General features: G+C 39.2%; 1 protein-coding gene across 7 annotated transcripts in view; it reads right to left on the reverse strand.

Annotated features, from left to right (window-relative positions):
* The window catches only part of MAST2 (microtubule associated serine/threonine kinase 2), a 207100-nt gene that overhangs the window by 94376 nt on the left and 91848 nt on the right, over positions 1-20876 (reverse strand). Inside the window, exon 1 of one of the 7 annotated variants that reach the window (XM_027537404.1) lies at positions 210-481. The exons of 5 other annotated variants lie outside the window; for them this stretch is intronic. In XM_027537404.1, coding sequence (XP_027393205.1) covers positions 210-259 — 50 coding nt within the window. In that variant the 5' untranslated portion in view covers positions 260-481. Of the gene's footprint in view, positions 1-209; positions 482-20876 lie in introns of those variants that run through there. One more of the 7 variants, XM_027537406.1, reaches the window with a different exon arrangement.

Genomic DNA, 20876 nt, shown 5'->3' on the forward strand with positions numbered 1-20876 from the left:
ATCTAACTCAGTTTTCAGAATTAGAAACCCCGTATACCTCTGCCAGGGACCACTGTTTTGACCTTGAATTCATGAAGCCAGCCCAGCCCTCTTCCTGACAGGCATCTCCAAACCAGAGTCTTTATCCAAGCAAATGAAGGTGTGTTAGTTGGCATTAGTTCTTTTCCTGACACCTGCCAGTTTCCACTCAGAGACCCCAGCCTCCTTACTGGATCCGCAGGCATGGTGCTCCCAGTCTCTCTCTCCTCCGTTTCATCATTTTCCTGGCTACTCAAGCTTTTGCCCTTTCCCACTTGGAATCTTGGCAGGAAGTTCTCTCACACAAGAGGTATGCAGGCATAAGCCAAAGGAAACTTACAAAGGCTTCCCAAATTTAAGAGAAAAATTAAAGTACTTTTCTTCAAAATTATGATTATCAGCAACACCCCCCCTTAAAAAAACCTAAGAGCACGAAAGGCAGCAGTGAGGCAGAGTGAGGAGTCCCAGAGCCCGAATGAATCAGCTGTCCTCTGTCTGCCTGACATCATTCACACTCAGCCCGGAACAAATCAGAGTCCCAGGGAGCACCTCGTTCCTCCTCAGTGACAAGCATCAAATCCCCTCCCCCACACATCAGTCACAACCTCCAGCCCTGAAGCCGGGCAACAGTGAGGACTCTGGCAGAGACTGCACATACCAAGTTGAAAACTCACACTGTGACAGAAATACTATTAACTCAGGAGGCGTGGGTCAGGCTGGAACAGCTGCTGCAGTGGGTAGCGGACTGGAACAAAGCACATTAAGGATCCCAAATCAGTAAATAATGAGCTAAGAATATGTGGGCATTTCTGCAACGTTATTCATTCTCAAGCCCAGACCTCATGGAGGACGACAGAGTTGTAATGTCAGGGCTCAGAAACCAATTTTAGTAAACTCTGTACTTCTTCAGACAAAATCCAGCATCATTTTAAATTCAATTGGTATTACTCTCCAGTCACTTAAATAACCGTCTGGTAAGAATAGCCATAAGTCAAATTAAGAGAAGTAAGCCTAGAAACTACTTAGTTTAATTTCATCCATAAATTATTAATGAAATAATTTATATGGCAGATATTATATGAGGTAAGCTGCAGAAGAACTGTAAAGAAGGGTAAGTCACTGAACATTTCCCCACCTATAGAATGAAAATAGGTAAGATGCTTAATAGGTGGGTTGTAGGGAAGATTATTATATGTAAAACAGAAAAGTGCTTAGCATAGAGGAAGTGTTATAGAATTATTAGCTATTATCATAGGTCTTGCCCTCCCAAGAGGACAAGCTCTCAATCTAAAGGGGAAGATAAGTGCAAACACATAAGAAACCATCTGACAAAAGCAAATAAATTATTAAGCTAAACACTGACAGCTAAGGGAGTGAAAATTAAGCAAAATCTTGGTCCCCTGCTTCAGAGCACCTGCCAACTTCGATGAGATCCTCTCATTCATATGGATGACAAAGTATGTCAAACTGTTCTTCTAGGATAACATCCAAAAGATTAATTCATACTCCAACCAGCGCTTTTTCAACTGCAGGTCACAACTCTTTAGTGAGTCATGAGATCAATTTAGAAAGTCAGGACCAATATTTTCTTAAAAGGGAAAAAGAATTTTCAGAAAAGAAAATATCAGAGTGCTTCACACAAAGTGAGGGGAAGAATTATTTAGTGAAATTTGTGTTTGCAACACCTGTTATTGAAATATGTATTATTTATAAGTGCAAACACGTGTCATGGGTTACAGTGTAAAATCTATTACTGAGGGTCATAGTCTAAAAAATTTGGACGCCACTGCTCTAATTACCCAACCAAACTTACCCCACCCGGCAGCTACAGACACTCACTTTCCCTCTCCACATACCAGCCCAATCATTTGTCTCTCACAGTTCCTTTCCAGAAGCCCCTGTTCTCTATAACAAAAATGGAAACACTCTCTCAGAAATCTACCACCTCTCAACAAGTACTGAGTCCCACTTTGGGAAAGTCTCGTGATGATATCAGGGTCAGTCACAGAAGCCCACACTCCCACATCTAGCAAACTAGCCTCTGTCTATCCCCACCCCAAGCTGAGGCCATGCAGTTAAGGTGAGGTTCTAAGTTCCTACTCAATATTCTCCATTCTCTAATACCCAACCCCAGGCTACTTAATAATAATAACGATAATAATAATAATGGAATAATAGCATGCATATCTGGAGAAGGCAATGGCACCCTACTCCAGTACTCTTGCCTGGAAAATCCCATGGATGGAGGAGCCTGGTAGGCTGCAGTCCATGGGGTCGCTAGGAGTCGGACACAACTGAGCGACTTCCCTTTCACTTTTCACTTTCATGCATTGGAGAAGGAAATGGCAACCCACTCCAGTGTTCTTGCCTGGAGAATCCCAGGGACAGGGGAGCCTGGTGGGCTTCCGTCTATGGGGTCACACAGAGTCAGACATGACTGAAGTGACTTAGCAGCAGTAGCAGCAGCATGCATATCATACAGCTGTGATGAGGACTACTCATCACAGAGTGTTTAGAGTAGAATCTAGTAATTACTTACAATTGTTGGTTGCTTTTTGTTATTATTAACATCATTTTTCATCTAAGAAATGCAAGTTAAAATCACAATGAGATATTACTACCAACCCCTTAGATTGGTCTTAAAATTTAAAGTCTTACTATAACAAGTAAGAGTTAGTATAGACTCTTCTCTTGTGTTGCTGGAAGAGTGTATTTGCTATGACCAGTGTGTTCTCTTGGCAAAACTCTACTAGCCTTTGCCCTGCTTCATTCTGTACTCCAAGGCCAAATTTCCCTGTTACTCCAGGTGTTTCTTGACTTCCTACTTTTGCATTCCAGTCCCCTATAATGAAAAGGACATCTTTTTGGGGTGTTAGTTCTAGAAGGTTTTGTAGATCTTTATAGAACCGTTCAGCTTCAGCTTCTTCAGCATTACTAGTCAGGGCATAGATTTGGATTACCATGATATTGAATGGTTTGCCTTGGAATTGAATCTGCCTTGCAATGCTGAGGACATGGGTTTGGTCCTTGGTTGGGGAACTAAGATTCCTCATGTTGTGGAGCAACTAAGTTGAGACTTTGCAACTACTGAGCTCCCGTGCCACAAGGAAAGATTTCACATGATGCAAGGAAAATCCGGTGTGCTGCAATCTAAGACCCAAATGCAGCCAAAATGTAGCCAAATAAATATTTTTAAAAAATTTTAAATACATATCTTAGTCAAAAGAATTTTCACATAGCAGATTCGATGAAAGTAACATTGCAATAAAATACAAGGAAATTAAAGCAAGAAAGTGGAAAAAGTAAGTTGGCATGATGCATTCTTTTTCTATTGCATAAGAAATTATCACAAACATAGCCACTTAAGACAACACATATTTACTATTTTAATTTCGATGAGTCTAGAATTCAAGCACAGCTTATCCAGGTGCTTAGGGTCTCACAAGGCCTAAGCAGAGGACCTAGATAAGCTGTGTCACCCCGCATTCTTATACAGTGGCTTGGCTAAGGAAGAATCCACTTCTAAGTTCAATCAGGTAGTTAGCCAAATTTATTTCCTTCCTACTGGACTGAGGCCTGAGCTGCTTATCGGATATCAACTGAAAGCCAACCTCAACTCCTAGAAGCTACCATTATTCTGTGCCACATGGGTTTTCCCAACATGGCTGCCTACTTCAAGAAGCCAGAAAGACAGTTTCTATGGTGAGTGTACTAACTTAGACAAAGTCTTATATACCATAATATAGTCACATAAATGACATCTTATCACTTTTACTCTTTCATTGGTTAGAAGCAAGTTTCAGGTACTGCCATACTCAAAGGGAATAGGATTACACAAAAATATTAATAGGGGGAGGAGACTATGGGGGCCACCTTAGAATTTGTTCACCACACATGACTATGAAGCAGATTCACCAACAAATTTCCATAGACTACTTTATTAGGACCACCACAGATCAAAGTTAGTCTGAACATACTGCTATTTTTGGTTTTCTTTATATCCCAGCACTGAAAACATTAAAGGAGATCTTAAAACATGTTCTATGGCTGCCTAGCTATTGTTTTAAGGGATGGTGAAACTGCAACATAAGTAATAGCAATTTATAAGGTGATAATAAAATATTGTGTAATATCTTCTGTGACAAGAATAATTTATCATAAGACTCCATTACAAAGTTTGACATGTAGAGCTCATGGTTCATTTCTAAATCCATGTACTGCTTTAAGAATTTTTTTTTTAACCAATTCCAATTTTTACTACTGTAGCAGAACAAATACCCTCTAATTTAAGAAAAAAAAAAAAAAAATCTAAGGAATTCCCTGGTAGTCCAGTGGCTAAAACTCTGAGCTCCCAATAAGAGGGCCTGGGTTTGATCCCTGGTCAGAGAACTAGACCCTACATGCTGCAACGAAGAGTTTTCATGCCACAACTAAAGATACTGCATGCAACAAAAAAAGATTAAAGGTCTTGCATGCTACAAACTAAGATCTGGTGCAGCCAAATAAAAAAATGCTTTTTAATCTGAAAACAAAATGACTCAAGAAAGTTTATGAAGCTGGTATTGTCAAAATAACACAATTTTTAATATATTTAACTTAGTATATTCACAATATACTATAGCAAGCATCTTTTATTATTCACAATAAAAAAAAGTCTGCTCCTTGGAAGAAAAGCTATGACAAACTTAGCTTATTAAAAAGCAGAAACATTACTTTGCCGACAAAGGTCCATGCAGTCAATCAAAACTATGGTATTTCTAGTAGTCATGTATGGATGTGACAGTTGGACCATAAAGAAAGCTGAGTGCCAAAAAAGTGATGCTTCTGAACTGCGGTGTTGAAGAAGACTCTTGAGAGTCCTTGGAATGCAAGGAGATTAAATCAGTCAATCCTGAGGGAAATCAATCCTGAATATTCATTGGAAGGACTGATGCTGAAGCTGAAGCTCCAATACTTTGGCCACCTGATGAGAAGAACTGACTCACTGGAAAAGACCCTGAGGCTGAGAAAGATTGAAGGTGGGAGAAGGGGACGACAGAGGATGAGATGGTTGATGGCATCAGCGACTTGATGGACTTGAGTTTGAGCAAGCTCCAGGAGTTGGTGACGAACAGAGAAGCCTGGCACGCTGTAGTCCATGGGGTCCCAAAGAGCAGGACATGACTGAGCAACTGAACTGAACAGACATTCACAATATCAATCCAATACATAATCAACATAAAATAAAAACACACTTTACATTCTTTTTTCGCAGTCTTATTGTAAAAGAACAACATAGCCCTTGAAGACAGGACAAAATGGTTACAACTGATTAGGTCAAAGATGGCAGAAGTTCAACTTCCAGTAGACCTTGAGCTTCATTATACGCTCATCATAATACATTAACATATGCTAAATGACACACCTGTCAGCACCACAGCAGTTTCAAGGCCAACAATAAAAAGGCCAAATAGTGGGCAGGGCCCAATTTCTGTAAATCTCTTCCACTTCTTCAAAATTATGGAAATAATCCTCCTACTCATTAGCCTATGAAATTACCCAGCCCATAAAAACTAACTCTGCCATGTTTCAGGGCCTCTTGCCTTCTGAGATGGCCCACACTCTGTGTGGAATGTGTTTCTCCCATGGCCACTCTCATTTTCTAAGACAACCCCATGACCTAGGACCAGCTCTTACCTTTAGAGATGGACTGCATTCTGTCTATGACATGCATATACTCTCTAAGTAAATCTACTTCTTACCTATCATTGTGTCTCTCACTGAATTCTTTTCGCAATGAGACATAAATAACCTGAACTTCATGAAGTTTTGATATTTGGTATGTGAATATGTGATCTCAATTAAAAGACAGTGGGTTCAAGTCCCAGTCTAGGTTCTGGCTGGATTTGAGTCCTGGCCATGCAACCAAGTCCCAATTTGAGTTGTACAGTTTCATATATATTTCTCAAAATTCATCAAGCAAAACTTTTTGGGGACACCCAAAGAGCTTATTTGTATGAGTTATAACTATCAATAATAAATGTACTACAAATGGAAACTGCAAGGTTTTGTATGTGTGTGTGTGTTTAGCTTAAACAACAGACATTTACTTCTCACAGTCTGGAGGCTTGGAAGTCCAAAATTAAGATACTAGCAGATTTGAAGAATCTAATGCAGGGGACATGAGTTTGATCCCTGATTCAGGAAGATTCTACATTCCACAGAGCAACTAAGCCCGTGGGCTGCAACTATGGAAGCCCACTCACTCTAAAGTCTGTGCTCTGCAACAAAAAGCCACTGCAATGAGAAGCCAGCCCACAGAGCCCCCGCTTGCTGCAACTAGCAAAAGCCTTTATGCAGCAGGTAAGACCCAGAGCAGCCAAAATAAACAAACAAAACAAAAAAGATGTTAGCAGATCTGTTTCCTTGTAGGGCTCACTTCCTGAGTTATAACCAGCAGTCACCTTCTCACTGTGTCATGGGAGAGAGCAAGAGAAGGGGAAGAAGGAGGGGGCTGGCAGTGGAAGCAGAGAGCCACAAGTATTCTCTGTCTCTCTCCCTCTTCTTACAAGGACACTAATTCCTTATAATGGCACCCTCAGGACTTCATCTAAATCTAATTACTTCTCAGACATTTTAATAATGTTATTTATTGATTCATCTGAAGACAGCAATGATAAACACATTACATGTTAGTATCATTTTAGTATTACTATAAAATTAAACCTGATTTGACAACCCCCTAAAAACTGTCCGTGCGGGCGGCTGCGATGGCGCACAAGCGCGGCTGAGAGGACCTACCCCGCGTCTGAGGTCAGGGGCGGTGGCCAAGGGTGCCAGGCTGCAACAACACAGGAGCAGCGGAGAAGAGATACTCCGCATCCAAGGTCAGGGGCTGCGGCCGAGAGTGCCAGGCTGCGACAGTGCAGGAGCGGCCGAGAGGAGCTACCCCACGTCCAAGGGCAGGGGTGGTGGCCGAGAGGAGCAACCCCACATCCAAGGAGCGGTGGCTGTCCCGGCACAGGAGGGCCTAGAGGAGCTACTCCACGTTCAAGGTCAGGAGGGGCAGAGGTCAGGAGATACCCCTCGTCCAAGGTAAGGCACAGCAGCTGTGCTTTACTGGAGCAGCCCTGAAGAGATACCCCACATCCAAGATAAGAGAAACCCAAGTAAGACAGTAGGTGTGAAACCATACTCACAGGAAACTAATCAATCTTATCACACTAGGATCACAGCCTTGTCTAACTCCATGAAACTAAGCCATGCCCTGTGGGGCCACCCAAGACGGGCGGGTCATGGTGGAGAGGTCTGACAGAATGTGGTCCACTGGAGAAGGGAATGGCAAACCACTTCAGTATTCTTGCCTTGAGAACCCCATGAACAGTATGAAAAAGCAAAATGATAGATACTGAAAGAGGAACTCCCCAGGTCAGTAGGTGCCCAATATGCTACTGGAGATCAGTGGAGAAATAACTCTAGAAAGAATGAAGGGATGGAGCCAAAGCAAAAACAATACCCAGTTGTGGATGTGACTGGTGATAGAAGCAAGGTCCAATGCTGTAAAGAGCAATATTGCATAGGAAACTGGAATGTCAGGTCCATGAATCAAGGCAAATTGGAAGTGGTCAAACGGGAGATGGCAAGAGTGAATGTCGACATTCTCTGCTGACACAGCCCTTGACTGTGTGGATCACAATAAACTGTGGAAAAATTCGGAAAGAGATGGGAATACCAGACCACCTGACCTGCCTCTTGAGAAATCTGTATGCAGGTCAAGAAGCAACAGTTAGAACTGGACATGGAACAACAGACTGGTTCCAAATAGGAAAAGGAGTACGTCAAGGCTGTATATTGTCACCCTGCTTATTTAACTTATATGCAGAGTACATAATGAGAAACGCTGGGCTGGAAGAAGCACAAGCTGGAATCAAGATTGCCAGGAGAAATATCAATAACCTCAGATACGCAGATTACACCACCCTTATGGCAGAAAGTGAGGAGGAACTAAAAAGCCTCTTGATGAAAGTGAAAGAGGAGAGTGAAAAAGTTGGCTTAAAGCTCAACATTCAGAAAACGAAGATCATGGCATCTGGTCCCATCACTTCATAGGAAATAGACGGGGAAACAGTGGAAACAGTGTCAGACTCTATTTTGGGGGGTTCCAAAATCACTGCAGATGGTGACTGCAGCCATGAAATTAAAAGACGCTTACTCCTTGGAAGGAAAGTTATGACCAACCTAGATAGCATATTCAAAAGCAGAGACATTACTTTGTCAACAAAGGTCCATCTAGTCAAGGCTATGGTTTTTCCTGTGGTCATGTGTGGATGTGAGAGTTGGACTGTGAAGAAGGCTGAGCGCTGAAGAATTGACGCTTTTGAACTGTGGTGTTGGAAAAGACTCTTGAGCGTCCCTTGGACTGCAAGGAGATCCAACCAGTCCATTCTGAAGGAGATCAGCCCTGGGATTTCTTTGGAAGGAATGATGCTAAAGCTGAAACTCCAGTACTTTGGCCATCTCATGCGAAGACTTGACTCATTGGAAAAGACTCTGATGCTGGGAGGGTTAGGGGGCAGGAGGAGAAGGGGACAACAGAGGATGAGATGGCTGGATGGCATCACTGACTTGATGGACGTGAGTCTGAGTGAACTCCAGGAGTTGGTGATGGACAGGGAGGCCTGGCGTGCTGCGATTCACGGGGTCGCAAAGAGTCGGACGTGACTGAGCGACTGAACTGAACTGAAAGTGTGAATATGTTCCAGAATATGAAGCAGAACAAAATTGGGAAAGTAATTTTTGTTTGCTGTGCCTTATAAATACCATATCATGAATCTGAAAAGCTATGAATTGGTTAAAATTTTAGCGAAGTTTGCCCAGTTTTGATGGGCCAGTTTCCTTGGCTTACTGTTTATTGCTTTCACCTACCTTATTAAAGTTTATTCTTTTTTCCTGTGTAATGTGCCCAGATAGCAAATATTTTATATCTTAATAAAATAATTTCCTTCACTTTATGTTGACTTATTATGTCCTTATTTAAGAAAACAAACAAAATAAGGTTCCTCATGGAAAAGCTGAGGTTATTCAAAACTGTGTTACCTTTTATTTAGTTTGGCATTGATGAGTTTCATGGAAAAAGCTAACAAATCAGAAAAGATGCTCACCCTTCCCTAGTTTAAATTTATAGAGCTAAAATGCTATGAATATAAATATTCCAGAAACTGTATAATTATGGGGAGTTTCTAGAGATTTGTCAATGCCCTTTTATCCCATAACCTGGAGTCGGAAATGGCAACCCACTCCCACCCAGTATTCTTGCCTGGAAAACCCCATGGACAGAGAGAGAAGCCTGGTGGGCTACAGTCCATGGGGTCACAAACAGTCAGACACAACTGAGTGACTGAGCATGCATTTATCCCATAATGTATTCCTGTTTATGAGTCCTCACAGTGTTTTGCTAGATTTTAGGAAATAATAGTTTAGTTTTTTCAGTCTTAATTTCAGTTATCACTTAAAATGCTTACTTGGTAAAAGCCTTACTTTTAAAATCTAAATCTAGCTTCTTCTAGGCCAATGGAATTTTATAAATGTATACTGATAAATGTCTACCATTTATTGCAGTCTAAATCTTTTTACTTGATATCTATAGCTTAGTCCTGGCATGTTCTCTGTCAAAAGATTATTACATATTATATATCAATAATTTTTCCTCTGTAAAAGCTATGTTCATTCATATTTTATAAATCAGATGTAATATCCACTGTCTTCTTTGAAAAAACTACCCCGAGACATTTTGCTAAAATTTTTTTTCAGTTAATTTTATGATTCTTACTTTGTATGCTACAGAAACAACTTAATTCCCTTGTTAGCTGGATTGTTCTTGTTATAAACTCTCATCACACCATTCACATTTAAAAACTGTCAATAATAAACTGACCACAGCTGTCATTGACCAAGAGATTTTTTTTTTAACTGATGCTAGAGTTCAAGACTTTACAATCAACTACAAGCCAAAGTCTGTGTTTTCAACAAAGAATTGTTTCAGAGTTCCTTGGAAAAGGACTGTACTGTAGTAGGTATTTCAAACTATTGACACTTCAAAGAACAGACTCTTTGGGAACAGGTTTCTGATGGTGTCACTTGTGGAAAACTTTCAGACCATCGCAGTGGACTGAGTCAGAATTTCCGTAACTCTTTTTAGTCAAGAAGCAGACTACTAATCTAAGATTGAGTGAAATGAAAATTAATTACACTAAGGCTGAATGAACTAATGAGGGATGACTGCAGTTTGTTTGGAATATTGTCTTAAGGCCTATTTTCTGGGTATATAAGGAAGCCTACTCTTTCTCCTTAATCTATCTAAATTCTTAATAATTTGCTTTTGTAAAAGGAAACATTTCTGAACTGTATCTGATTCTCACTGACTCCAATGAGATTTGAGAAAGTCTTACTAAATTTACTTACTGAATTCCCTTAAAACATAATTGTAAAAAATGGTTATGCAACTAAGAGTTTATCTGAAATGTCATATTTGAGAATGATACTTATTTAATCAGGTAAAACAGGCCACTTTTAAAGAACTATGGTTGAATTTTTGGACTCAATACATAAAAAATGCTATCAGGAAAATGGGCCTGGTTTTACAGGGTCCAGCAGGTCACTTCCTGGCAGACCCAAGACCCTTAAGACGTTTTTAAGGACCTTGATAAAAAGAAGAATCCACCCAAATTCATAGGTATTACAGATGAAATCTGATAAAGAATTTCTTAAGCTTGGCTCTCTAGCCTCTAAATACAAATAGCAGCGGCTTTTAAATGTTCAATCTGAGACTCTTTATAAAATTCCCAGCAAAGCAAATTTAAGAAGGCCAAACAGGAAATTAACATTATTGCTATCCCTGTATAAAAAACTAGGCCATATTTAATGAAACCAACTTTGTTTTATGATCAGGAATAGTATTTGAGACTGATTTAATCAAGAGTGAGAGAAAGACAGAAAACTTGGTGTAAGTAAAGAAAAAAATAGTAATAATCTTCAGATTGAAAACTATGCATTGTTTAGAGATTAAATTATTTGATTCTAGCCTTTTATTGCCTTTGTGCTATTTTACAACTCTCTAAATTACAGATAACTGACAGCAATACAAAATAGTTCCTTTCTATAGAAATGCAAATAAGCTCTGTATAGTATACGTTCTACTGACTTCCTTTCTCCCCACAGAAGTATCCAGGTTTGTAACCACTTATAAATTTATTTCAATATTTCTTTTCTACATACAAATTTGTCCTTTTTTCACTTCTCTTCTAAAGCGGCCACAACATGTGCCTGGTATTCATTATTAATAATAATAATGTTAAATAGTAATAAAATATTTAACACCTTAAAAAAACAATAGTTTCACACTTTTTTGTAATTTGTTATTATGAAACTATATTTCTCAAGATAGAAGGATAGAACATATTTTATTTTACAGTTTATTAGCTTTACTTAACGGAGAAGGCAATAGCACCCCACTCCAGTACTCTTGCCTGGAAAATCCCATGGATGGAGGAGCCTGGTGGGCTGCCGTCTATGGGGTCGCACAGAGTCGGACACGACTAAAGTGACTTAGCAGCTTAGCAGCAGCTTTACTTAAAACTCTTTTACATTTCTATCTCCATTTATATTCTTGTCCTAGGTCACATAAACGTGATCTTGACTTCATGGAGCTTACCATCTGCTATGATCTGAATTGTGTCCCCCACCCAAAATTCCTATTTTGAAGCTCTAATTCCCCAATGACTGACTGTATTTGGAGACAGGATCTTCAGGAGGTAATCACAGTTAAATGAGTTCATAAGAGTGGCGGGGGCGGGGAGGGGCCTAATCTAATAGGCCTGGAGATCTTATAAGAAGAGGAAGAACTAGATCCTTGATCTTTCCCTTTCTCTACACTCCCCACCCTTATACACATACACACATAGAGGAAAGGCCATGTGAGGATACAGTGAGAACAGTAAGAAAATGGCTTTTTATCAGCAAGCCAGGAAGACAGTTCTCTTTAGAAACCAACCAGGCCGGCACTGTGATCCTGGACATCTATCTTCCAAACTATGAGAAAATAAATTTCTGTTGTTTAAGCCCTCAGCCTATGGTATTTTGTTATGGCAACCCAACCAGACTAATAGACAATCCATTGAGAGATGAAAGACAAATAATCCTTCATCTACAAATTTTTATGAGAACTATGAAGGAAAAGTAGAGGGTTTAATCAAAGTACATCATGGAAAACCCAACTTAGCCTAGGGACAGCAAGGTATGGATGAGATCAGAAAAGCCTTTCATAAGGAAGTGAGATGTAAGCTGAGACTAAGCAGGAGGTATAGATAAAGAAAAGATCATTCCAGGTACAGAGAACACGCTGTGCAAAATACAGAGATAAAATAGGAACCAGATTGCACAGACAGTTTCATGGGCCACGTCAAGAGTTTCAGATGTGATCCTAAGACTATTACTCCTAAGAGTAATACAAATACACACTAAATGAATTTAAATAAACATCAAATAATCAAATCTGTACTTTAAAAAGCTTCTTCTGGCTTTTTTATGATGGGTGCGTGTACTGGAGGGTAAGCAATGCTAGACAAAGACTAGTTAGAAGTTATAGGAGTAGCAGAGCCAACAGATTACAACAGCTTGGACTATATAGGCATACAAGTGCTTGTAGAAAGGAGAGGGAATTGGCACTATTTAGAGGTATAGTACAATATCAAGGAGCTGGAATGAGGCAGAGAAAGGTAACAAGGATAACCAAGTTTTCGATCTTGAGGAAGTGGTACCATTTAGTAAGCTAGAAAATAAGAGAGGAGTAGGTTTCTGAGAAAGACAATGACCTCAGTTTTATAAATGCTAATACTGAGCTGACTTTGAGATATTCAAATACATTAAAGTAGTTGCAAGGTCAAGAGATATAAATGTGCAAATGATCAGAATGACAACTACTTTCAACATAACAGTAACATACAGGTTCTCACAAATTTTCCATTTTCAGGTCTTGTGTCTACACACTTATGGCTCATTGACAAACCATGTTCATTTTTTAACAACAAAATAGTTCCTGCTGGGAAATTAGTAGTAACTATTGCTCCATTCCTTCCAATCTCTGTCAATCCCTGCCTTCCCACTGGGAGGTAGAGAACCTATGTAAGACCATTTTCTGTATAAGCCCAATTTTAAAAAATAGACTATTAAATGTAACACAAAGCTATCACTCTGGCCTTCAAAGTTCTTACAGGTATCAAAATTTCCTGACTTGCAAAGTCCACAGAGAAACTAAAGCCTTATATCAGGCACTATTGACACACACAAAGGATTTACAATGTGTAGCAGGTGGTACCTCTTTTTAGCACATTCTCCTGAAGCATTCATCTAGACAAATACCATCAAGTTGCATCAGAGTGGGAAAGTACATGATACTGTTTCACATGTCACTTTCACAGGGCTAAAGTTTGATACATCCAATCCTTGAGCCCCAGGAAGTCTTCCCTGCTCACTGACTACCATTGCAGACACATGGCATTTACTTTTGATAGCTTATGGTGAATGATGTCGGATTCGGAATCTCTGAAGAAGATTTAGCTTCAGGACCAGGGACCAGGCTTGATCACTCAAGAGCTTTTGTGTAGCGGAGTTTTATTAAAGCATAAAAAGGGACAGAGAAAGCTTCTGACATAATCGGAGTTTTATTAAAGCATAAAAAGGGACAGAGAAAGCTTCTGACATAATCATCAGAAGGAGGACAGCGTGTGCCCCCCTCGCTAGTCTTAGCAAGAGAGCTATATACTTTTTCAATTGGTTATTACAGTAAATCAAAAGAATGTCTCAAGGTTGTAAAGGTCTTACCAGACCCGCTCCCACAATATACATTTTAAGATAGCAGGATTAAAACTAACAATAGAAAAAAAGGAAAGATTTACCCATCTGAACGCAGAGTTCCAAAGAATAGCAAGGTTCTTCCTTTTCTCCTTTGCCTTTCACTTCTCTTCTTTTCTCAGCTATTTGTAAGGCCTCCTTGGACAACCATTTTGTCTTTTTGCATTTCTTTTTCTTGGGGATGGTCATTACTTGATGGTCACTTTTCTTGATCACTGCTTCCTATACAATGTCTCAAACCTCTTTTCATAGTTCTTCAGGCACTCGGTCTGTCAGATCTAATCCCTTGAATCTACTTGTCACTTTCAAAAGTTCCAAAGAATAACAAGGATTTTAAAAAAATCCTCACTGTCAATACAAAGAAATAGAGGAAAACAACAGAATGGGAAAGACTAGAAATCCCTTCAAGAAAATTAGAGATACGAAGGAAACATTTCATACGAAGATGGGCACGATAAAGGACAGAAATGGTATGGACCTAACAGAAGCAGAAGATATTAAGAAGTTGCAAGAATACACAGAAAACTATCCAAAAAGATCTTCACGATCCAGATAACCACGATGGTGTGACCACTCTCCTAGAGCTAGATATCCTGGAATGCGAAGTCAAGTGGGCCTTAGGAAGCATCACTATGAACAAAGCTAGTGGAGGTAATGGGACTCCAGTTGAGTTATTTCAAATCCTAAAAGATGATGCTGTGAAAGTGCTGCACTCAATATGCCAGCAATTTTGGAAAACACAGCAGTGGCCACAGGACTGGAAAAGGTCAGTTTTCATTCCAGTCCCAAAGAAAGGCAATGCCAAAGAATGTTCAAACCACCACACAATTGCACTCTAGCTTGGTCCTTGGAAGAAAAGCTATGACAAACCTATAGACATTACTTTGCCAACAAAGGTCTGTCTAGTCAAAGCTATGGTTTTTCCAGTAGTCACGTATGGATGTGAGAGGTGGACTATAAAGAAAGCTGAGAGCCAAAGAACTGATCCTTTTGAACTGTGGTGTTGGAGAAGACTCTTGAGAGTCCCTTGGATTGCAAGGAGATCCAACCAGTCCATCCTAAAAGAAATCAGTCCTGAATATTCATTGGAATGACATGCTTAAGCTGAAATTCCAATACTTTGGCCACCTGATGAGAAGAACTGACTGGAAAAGACCCTGATGCTGGGAAAGATAGAAGGGAGGAGGAGAAGGGGATGACAGAGGATGAGATGGTTGGACAGCATCACCAACTTGGTGGACATGAGTTTGAGCAAGCTCTGGGAGTTGGTGATGGACAGGGAAGCCTGGTGTGCGGCAGTCCATGGGGTCCCAAAGAGTCGGACACAACTGAGTGACTGAATTGAACTGAACTGAACAGAGTTTAAGAGAAAACATGTCCTTGAGCAAGATGAGTTGTTTTGTTGTGCAATCATCAGCTCTGGGCTTAAAGAAAAAACGTTGTCCTTTTCTCCTCCTTGAGAACTTCAGAACCCTATCTCTTCCTCAAGAGCCCCAGACTCCTTTCTCCTCCTCAGAGACCGAAGACTTCTTATCAACCTACCTAAGAATTGACTCTCCCACTTTCATCCAATATCTGATGTCCTAGTCCACTGATCAAATGAGCAAGTCAACACTGCAAAGGTAACTATCCTCAAGGACTCAAGTTTAATAAAGGCTACCAAGAGCCACACACACACTATGACAGGTGCTGTAGCTACCTTTTTGCTCCTACAGTTTGTTCTTTATCTCTACTGACTGCTCACAGCCTCAAAGAAATAAAAACGTTTCAAGAAATAAAAGGACAATTACCTTGAGTTGTATTATGTATTAGAAAAGCTTAACTTTCTGGGTAACTAAAGACTAGAACACCACTGACACTGAGCTCCTAAGAATAGGGCCTAGATATTGGTGCTGATTCACAAACAAAAAAATCCTATTTGATAGGCACTGCTAAGAGGGGGTTCTGCCACAGACCCAGGCAAGGGAAGTCATTCAGAGCTGTTTCAACTGAGAAAAAAGCAAAACACAATATTCCTATGGCTTGGGTAAACAAATAGAAATCACTTTAGAACTTCGTTTTCTTTCAATCATTTCCCCACAGATATGTACACTATCAACAAAGTTATCAGCTCTTCTAGGTCTGATATTCTAGACTACATTTTTTTAATGCAATTAAAAATATTAATAATACACCAATGGGTTTAAATATGAAGTAGCTTTCTAAAATGAAAACAATTTTACTTCAGGAAGCTACAGCTAAGATAAATGATATAAGCCAGGCCAAAAGAACTTTCATAACCACCTTGTCCCAACAAAGTCTGTATCATTGCAAGCCTGGATGTTCTCATTCCCCATCTTGGGATTTAGCTGCTCTCTTCCCAATGTGACCAAAACCAACCATGAATAGCCTGTCACTTTTCTAAAGCACCCTACTGCTCGTTTAACTTGGTTTAGGATCTTACTAATTTGTTTTTCTAAAGAATTTACAGTTTTTAACAGGTAATTATAGCCTGCTAATAATAAAAACAGTAACATACAACAACCACTTTTTCAAAGTCTACTAATTAAACAGGCATTGCAGTAAACACTTTAACAATAACAAATAGTTGAGTGCTAAATTGAAGGTTCTATGCCATACATTTTATATGTATAATCTTTTACAAATAAAATGAGGTATTTGAGGCTGCTGGGGACAAATTGTCAACATCCCTGTCTAAGGCCAGTACTTCCACATGTACTTAGATGGCCTCCATTTTTGCTTAATTAAGAATATTCCAGCAGTTGTTCTCTCCACTCCTGCATCAACATCTCCTTGGTTACTGGATAATTTCACTGACATACAAACAAGATATATCTCCTATTTATACTTTGAAAAGAGAGAAAAATGCTCAATGCCATTACCTTTCCAGGTATCGCCTACTTTCTAAAATCCTCTTTTCAACAAATCACTTTGAAATAATAGTATGAAGGAATGATGCTAAAGCTGAAACTCCAGTATTTTGGCCACCTTATGCGAAGAGTTGACTCATTGGAAAAGACTCTGATGCTGGGAGGGATTGGGGGCAGGAGGAGAAGGGGATGACAGAGGATGAGATGGCTGGATGGCATCACTGACTCGATGGACATGAGTCTCAGTGAACTCCGGGAGTTGGTGATGGACAGGGAAGCCTGGCGTGCTGCGATTCATGGAATGGCAGAATCGGACACAACTGAGCGACTGAACTGAACTGAACCTCCTCCCCAAAATATCATAAAAGAAATAAGAATAATTAAATGAAACTCTGTATGTGCTTCACTTACCTTTAACAACTGTTAACATACTGCTTCATTGCTTTTTTTCCTCTATTCTCTTTTCCTCTTATTCACTCCCTCTCTTGCTCTAACACATACACACACACACTTTGTGTTAATTAACTGAATCATTTGAAAATTAGCTATAAACATCATAATAATTCCTCTCTCAAATACTTCCACAATTAATGTCCTTGCTGTAAGAACAAGGAACAACCACAAGATTGTCACACTAACAAAGTTTAACATTGGCACCTTTTCATCAAAAGAAAAGTCCACATTCAAATTTCCTTAATTGTTCCAATAATATCCTTCAACTATTTTAAAAAATCCAGGATCCAACCAAAAATCAATCAAGAACTACATTTATTCACCAGGCCTCTTTTCTCCAACAATCTAGAACATATTCTTAGTGTTTGTGGTCTTTTACAACTTCAACATTTTTGAAGAGTTCAGGCCAGCAGTTTTACAGATTATCACCTCAATTTGAGCTTTTCTGATTGCTTCCTCACACATTAGATTGAAATTAGACATTTTTTAAAATACAAATAGTACAGAGGTAATATTGTCTCCTATTCTGTCTTGAATCCATTCAAATCAAGCTTTGGACCCACCTCTGATCAATGTCATTTGCCAAGGTCACCAATTGGGTCTTCCCTATTACTAAACTCAAAAATCAATTCTTAGTTGTCATTTTACATAGCCTTGACACTTTCTTCTGGCTTTGGAAACACCACTCTCTCTTGGTTTTATTGCAACCTCACTTGGATGTCCTTTCTCAGGCTTCTTGACTGACATATTCTTGTCTCCTAATAAGTAAATGCTGAAGAGGCCCAGGGCTCAGTCCTTAGATCTCTTTTATGACTAGATTCACTAACTCAACAGGTCAGTGCTTCTCAAACTAGCTGTGATGAAGGACCAAGTGAAATTTCCATCCATTTATAAATCATCGCACAACACAACAAATATAAAACAACAGAAAAATGATCAAATGCTTGAAGGTCACAACAATGTCAAATTGTTTAAACTTCTGTACTAAAGCAGTTCATTGATCATCACCTGTCAGTTGACTACACTTAAGTAGCATTTCAGTAGTTTATCTCATTCAATCCCATAACTTAAATCATCATCTATTAACATATGCTTTCAATCCCTAACTGTATAATTCCAGATCATATCTCATCCTTGATCCCCAGGATTCACATATGCAATCTCTTTATCAACACTCTTTCTTGAATGTCAAGCAAGCACCAAAGTTGCAATTCCTCCAAAAATCGCCATCCTGCCCATCCCAAGAGCAACAATAACAACAAAAAATCCCTGCTCCACTCACAATATTCTCGATTTTGTAAAGTAAATGGCAACCATATGCATCTACCTACTCAGCCTTAAAACCTCACCATCAACCTCAATCTCTCTCTTTTTCTCATATACCAAAATTAACTATCAGCAAATATTGACAGTTCTCCTTTTATACATCCAGAATCCATTCACTTCTCACCATCTAAGCTGCTACCACCCTGGCTAAGTAGTCATCATCTTGACTGAATTTTGTAATGGTATCCTCACTTACTTTCCAGCTTTCACTCCTGTTCTCCCTACAGTCTGATAAACCAGTGACCTTGTTAAAACCTAAGACAACTACTCAATAACGGTGCTAGGACAACAGCTATGGACATTCAAAGGACTGAAATCAGACCCTTACCAACACCACATATAAAAAGTAAGGTACCCTTACTTTCCTGATTTCTCTATTGAAGATGCTAAGTCATATTCTGCCATCTACTGCACACACTATACAAAGACATGCCCAGCTCTCTGCAGAAGAGGTACCATGGAGCTACCATTATCTGGGAAGATGACTAAGCACAGAGTTCAGATAAAGCAGTCATTTCATTTACAAGTGAAGAATTTCAAGCCTAGAAATGATAGTTCCTGTTAAAACCATATATAACTTGTTAGTGGCAAAGTATAGATTAGCATCCATGTTTCTAAGATTCCTTCCAGAGTAAAATTCTTTATACTCCTCTAATACTAATGATTTTTTTAATTAAATTATTGTTCTGGTTAACTTAACTCTAAGTTCCCAAAATAGAGAAATGTATCTAATTGAAGCTTATAACCTCAGAACTTAAGAGCAGTGCCCAACAAACAGCAGGTATTAGTATGAATTTATTGAATGAACCACTGTTTAAATGTGAGTTAGTGTATTAAAAAGTATTTCTGGATAATTTCCATGGCGATCTAATGGTTAGGACTCAGTACTTTCTCTGTCAGAGCCCGAGTTCAATCTCTGGTCAGGGAACTAAGACCCTACAAGACAATCGGCATGGCAATACTTAAAGGTAATTAGGAGAAGGAAATGGCAACCCACTCCAGGATGCTTGCCTGGAGAATCCCAGGGACGGGAGCCTGGTGGGCCACAATCTATGTGGTCGCACAGAGTTGGACACAACTGACGTGACTTAGCAGCAGCAGCAGTATAAGCCTAACTTTAGATACCACTAAAATAACCAAGAAATGTCTCTAAAGCTAAATTGGTCTAAAATTTCCTCCAGTTTCAAACAAAAATCACTTTCACAGGATATGCTTCCTTCTCTGCAAACTATTCATTAGAGGTATACATTCCTGAAAGAAGTGACTAATTTCACCTAACCTGAAGCAAAGGCAAAGCTCAGAGAACTTCCAAAAAAAGGAACCTAAAGAATAAAAAAATGCCGGAAATAATAGGAAAGTCACCAAGTACAAGTATTTGCTGAATGTGATGCTGAAAAGTCACTCTCTTTCAATTATATATACCCACTCAGTGCATCATTAAGTGGGTCCGTTAAGAGTCCTGGCAGCACTCCTGCCCAGTTTTTAGAAGACTCAGCACACCTGAGAACCTAGAACTGAGATTCACTGCTAGAAATACAGACAGAAAGGTGACTCTTAAATAATAAAATATATCCAAATTTAAAGTAACATACACTTAAACTAAAACTAAAAAATGAAGCACTATCACACATATTGTCTTTCTAATAACTATTAAAAAAGAAGAAAAACAGGTATCAAAATGTTCATTCTATAGATAAAGCAACTGAGATGAAGCGATTCCTCTACAGTACAAAGTTAATTAAGTGACATAGCCAAGACTGACCCCTAGGAGTTTTCTGACTCATAAGTCTCTTTATATCAAATAACAGTGAGCTTTCATAAAGTAGCCAAAAGGACTTTGTAAGAATCTCAGAGGATAATTTAATCATTAGAGCATTTTTACAAAGCAAAATCCCAGAAAGACAGTAACAGAAAAACCATGTGTTTCACACTTTTTTAAATGCATACGATGTATAAAGTATACTTAATAAATATATATGAATACTGTTGTGTCCTCCTCCATAATTATGCCTCATGTATTTCTGTAAGGAAAAATTTCAAAGCCATTGTTTTAACATAGCCCTATTTCCTTAGTGTTTCTCAAATTTGGTTTCTCAGCAAAATCACGGTGGGTGTGGGTGCAGGGGCGAAAAAATATAGGCTCTTGGGCCTCAACATGGAGATTTTAATTTAAATAAGTTCAGAATCGGCATTCTAACTGCTTTTTATCATTTAAATGTTTGTTTTTAATCTGCATAATAAGCATTCTAAACGATCCTGATTAGCCAAATTTGCAGTACTACCTCCAAAAGAATTCTTGAGGGAAAAAGCAGGCCAAGAAAA

Source organism: Bos indicus x Bos taurus, chromosome 3 (genome assembly GCF_003369695.1).
Source record: "Bos indicus x Bos taurus breed Angus x Brahman F1 hybrid chromosome 3, Bos_hybrid_MaternalHap_v2.0, whole genome shotgun sequence".
In the NCBI taxonomy this organism is placed as follows: domain Eukaryota; kingdom Metazoa; phylum Chordata; class Mammalia; order Artiodactyla; family Bovidae; genus Bos; species Bos indicus x Bos taurus.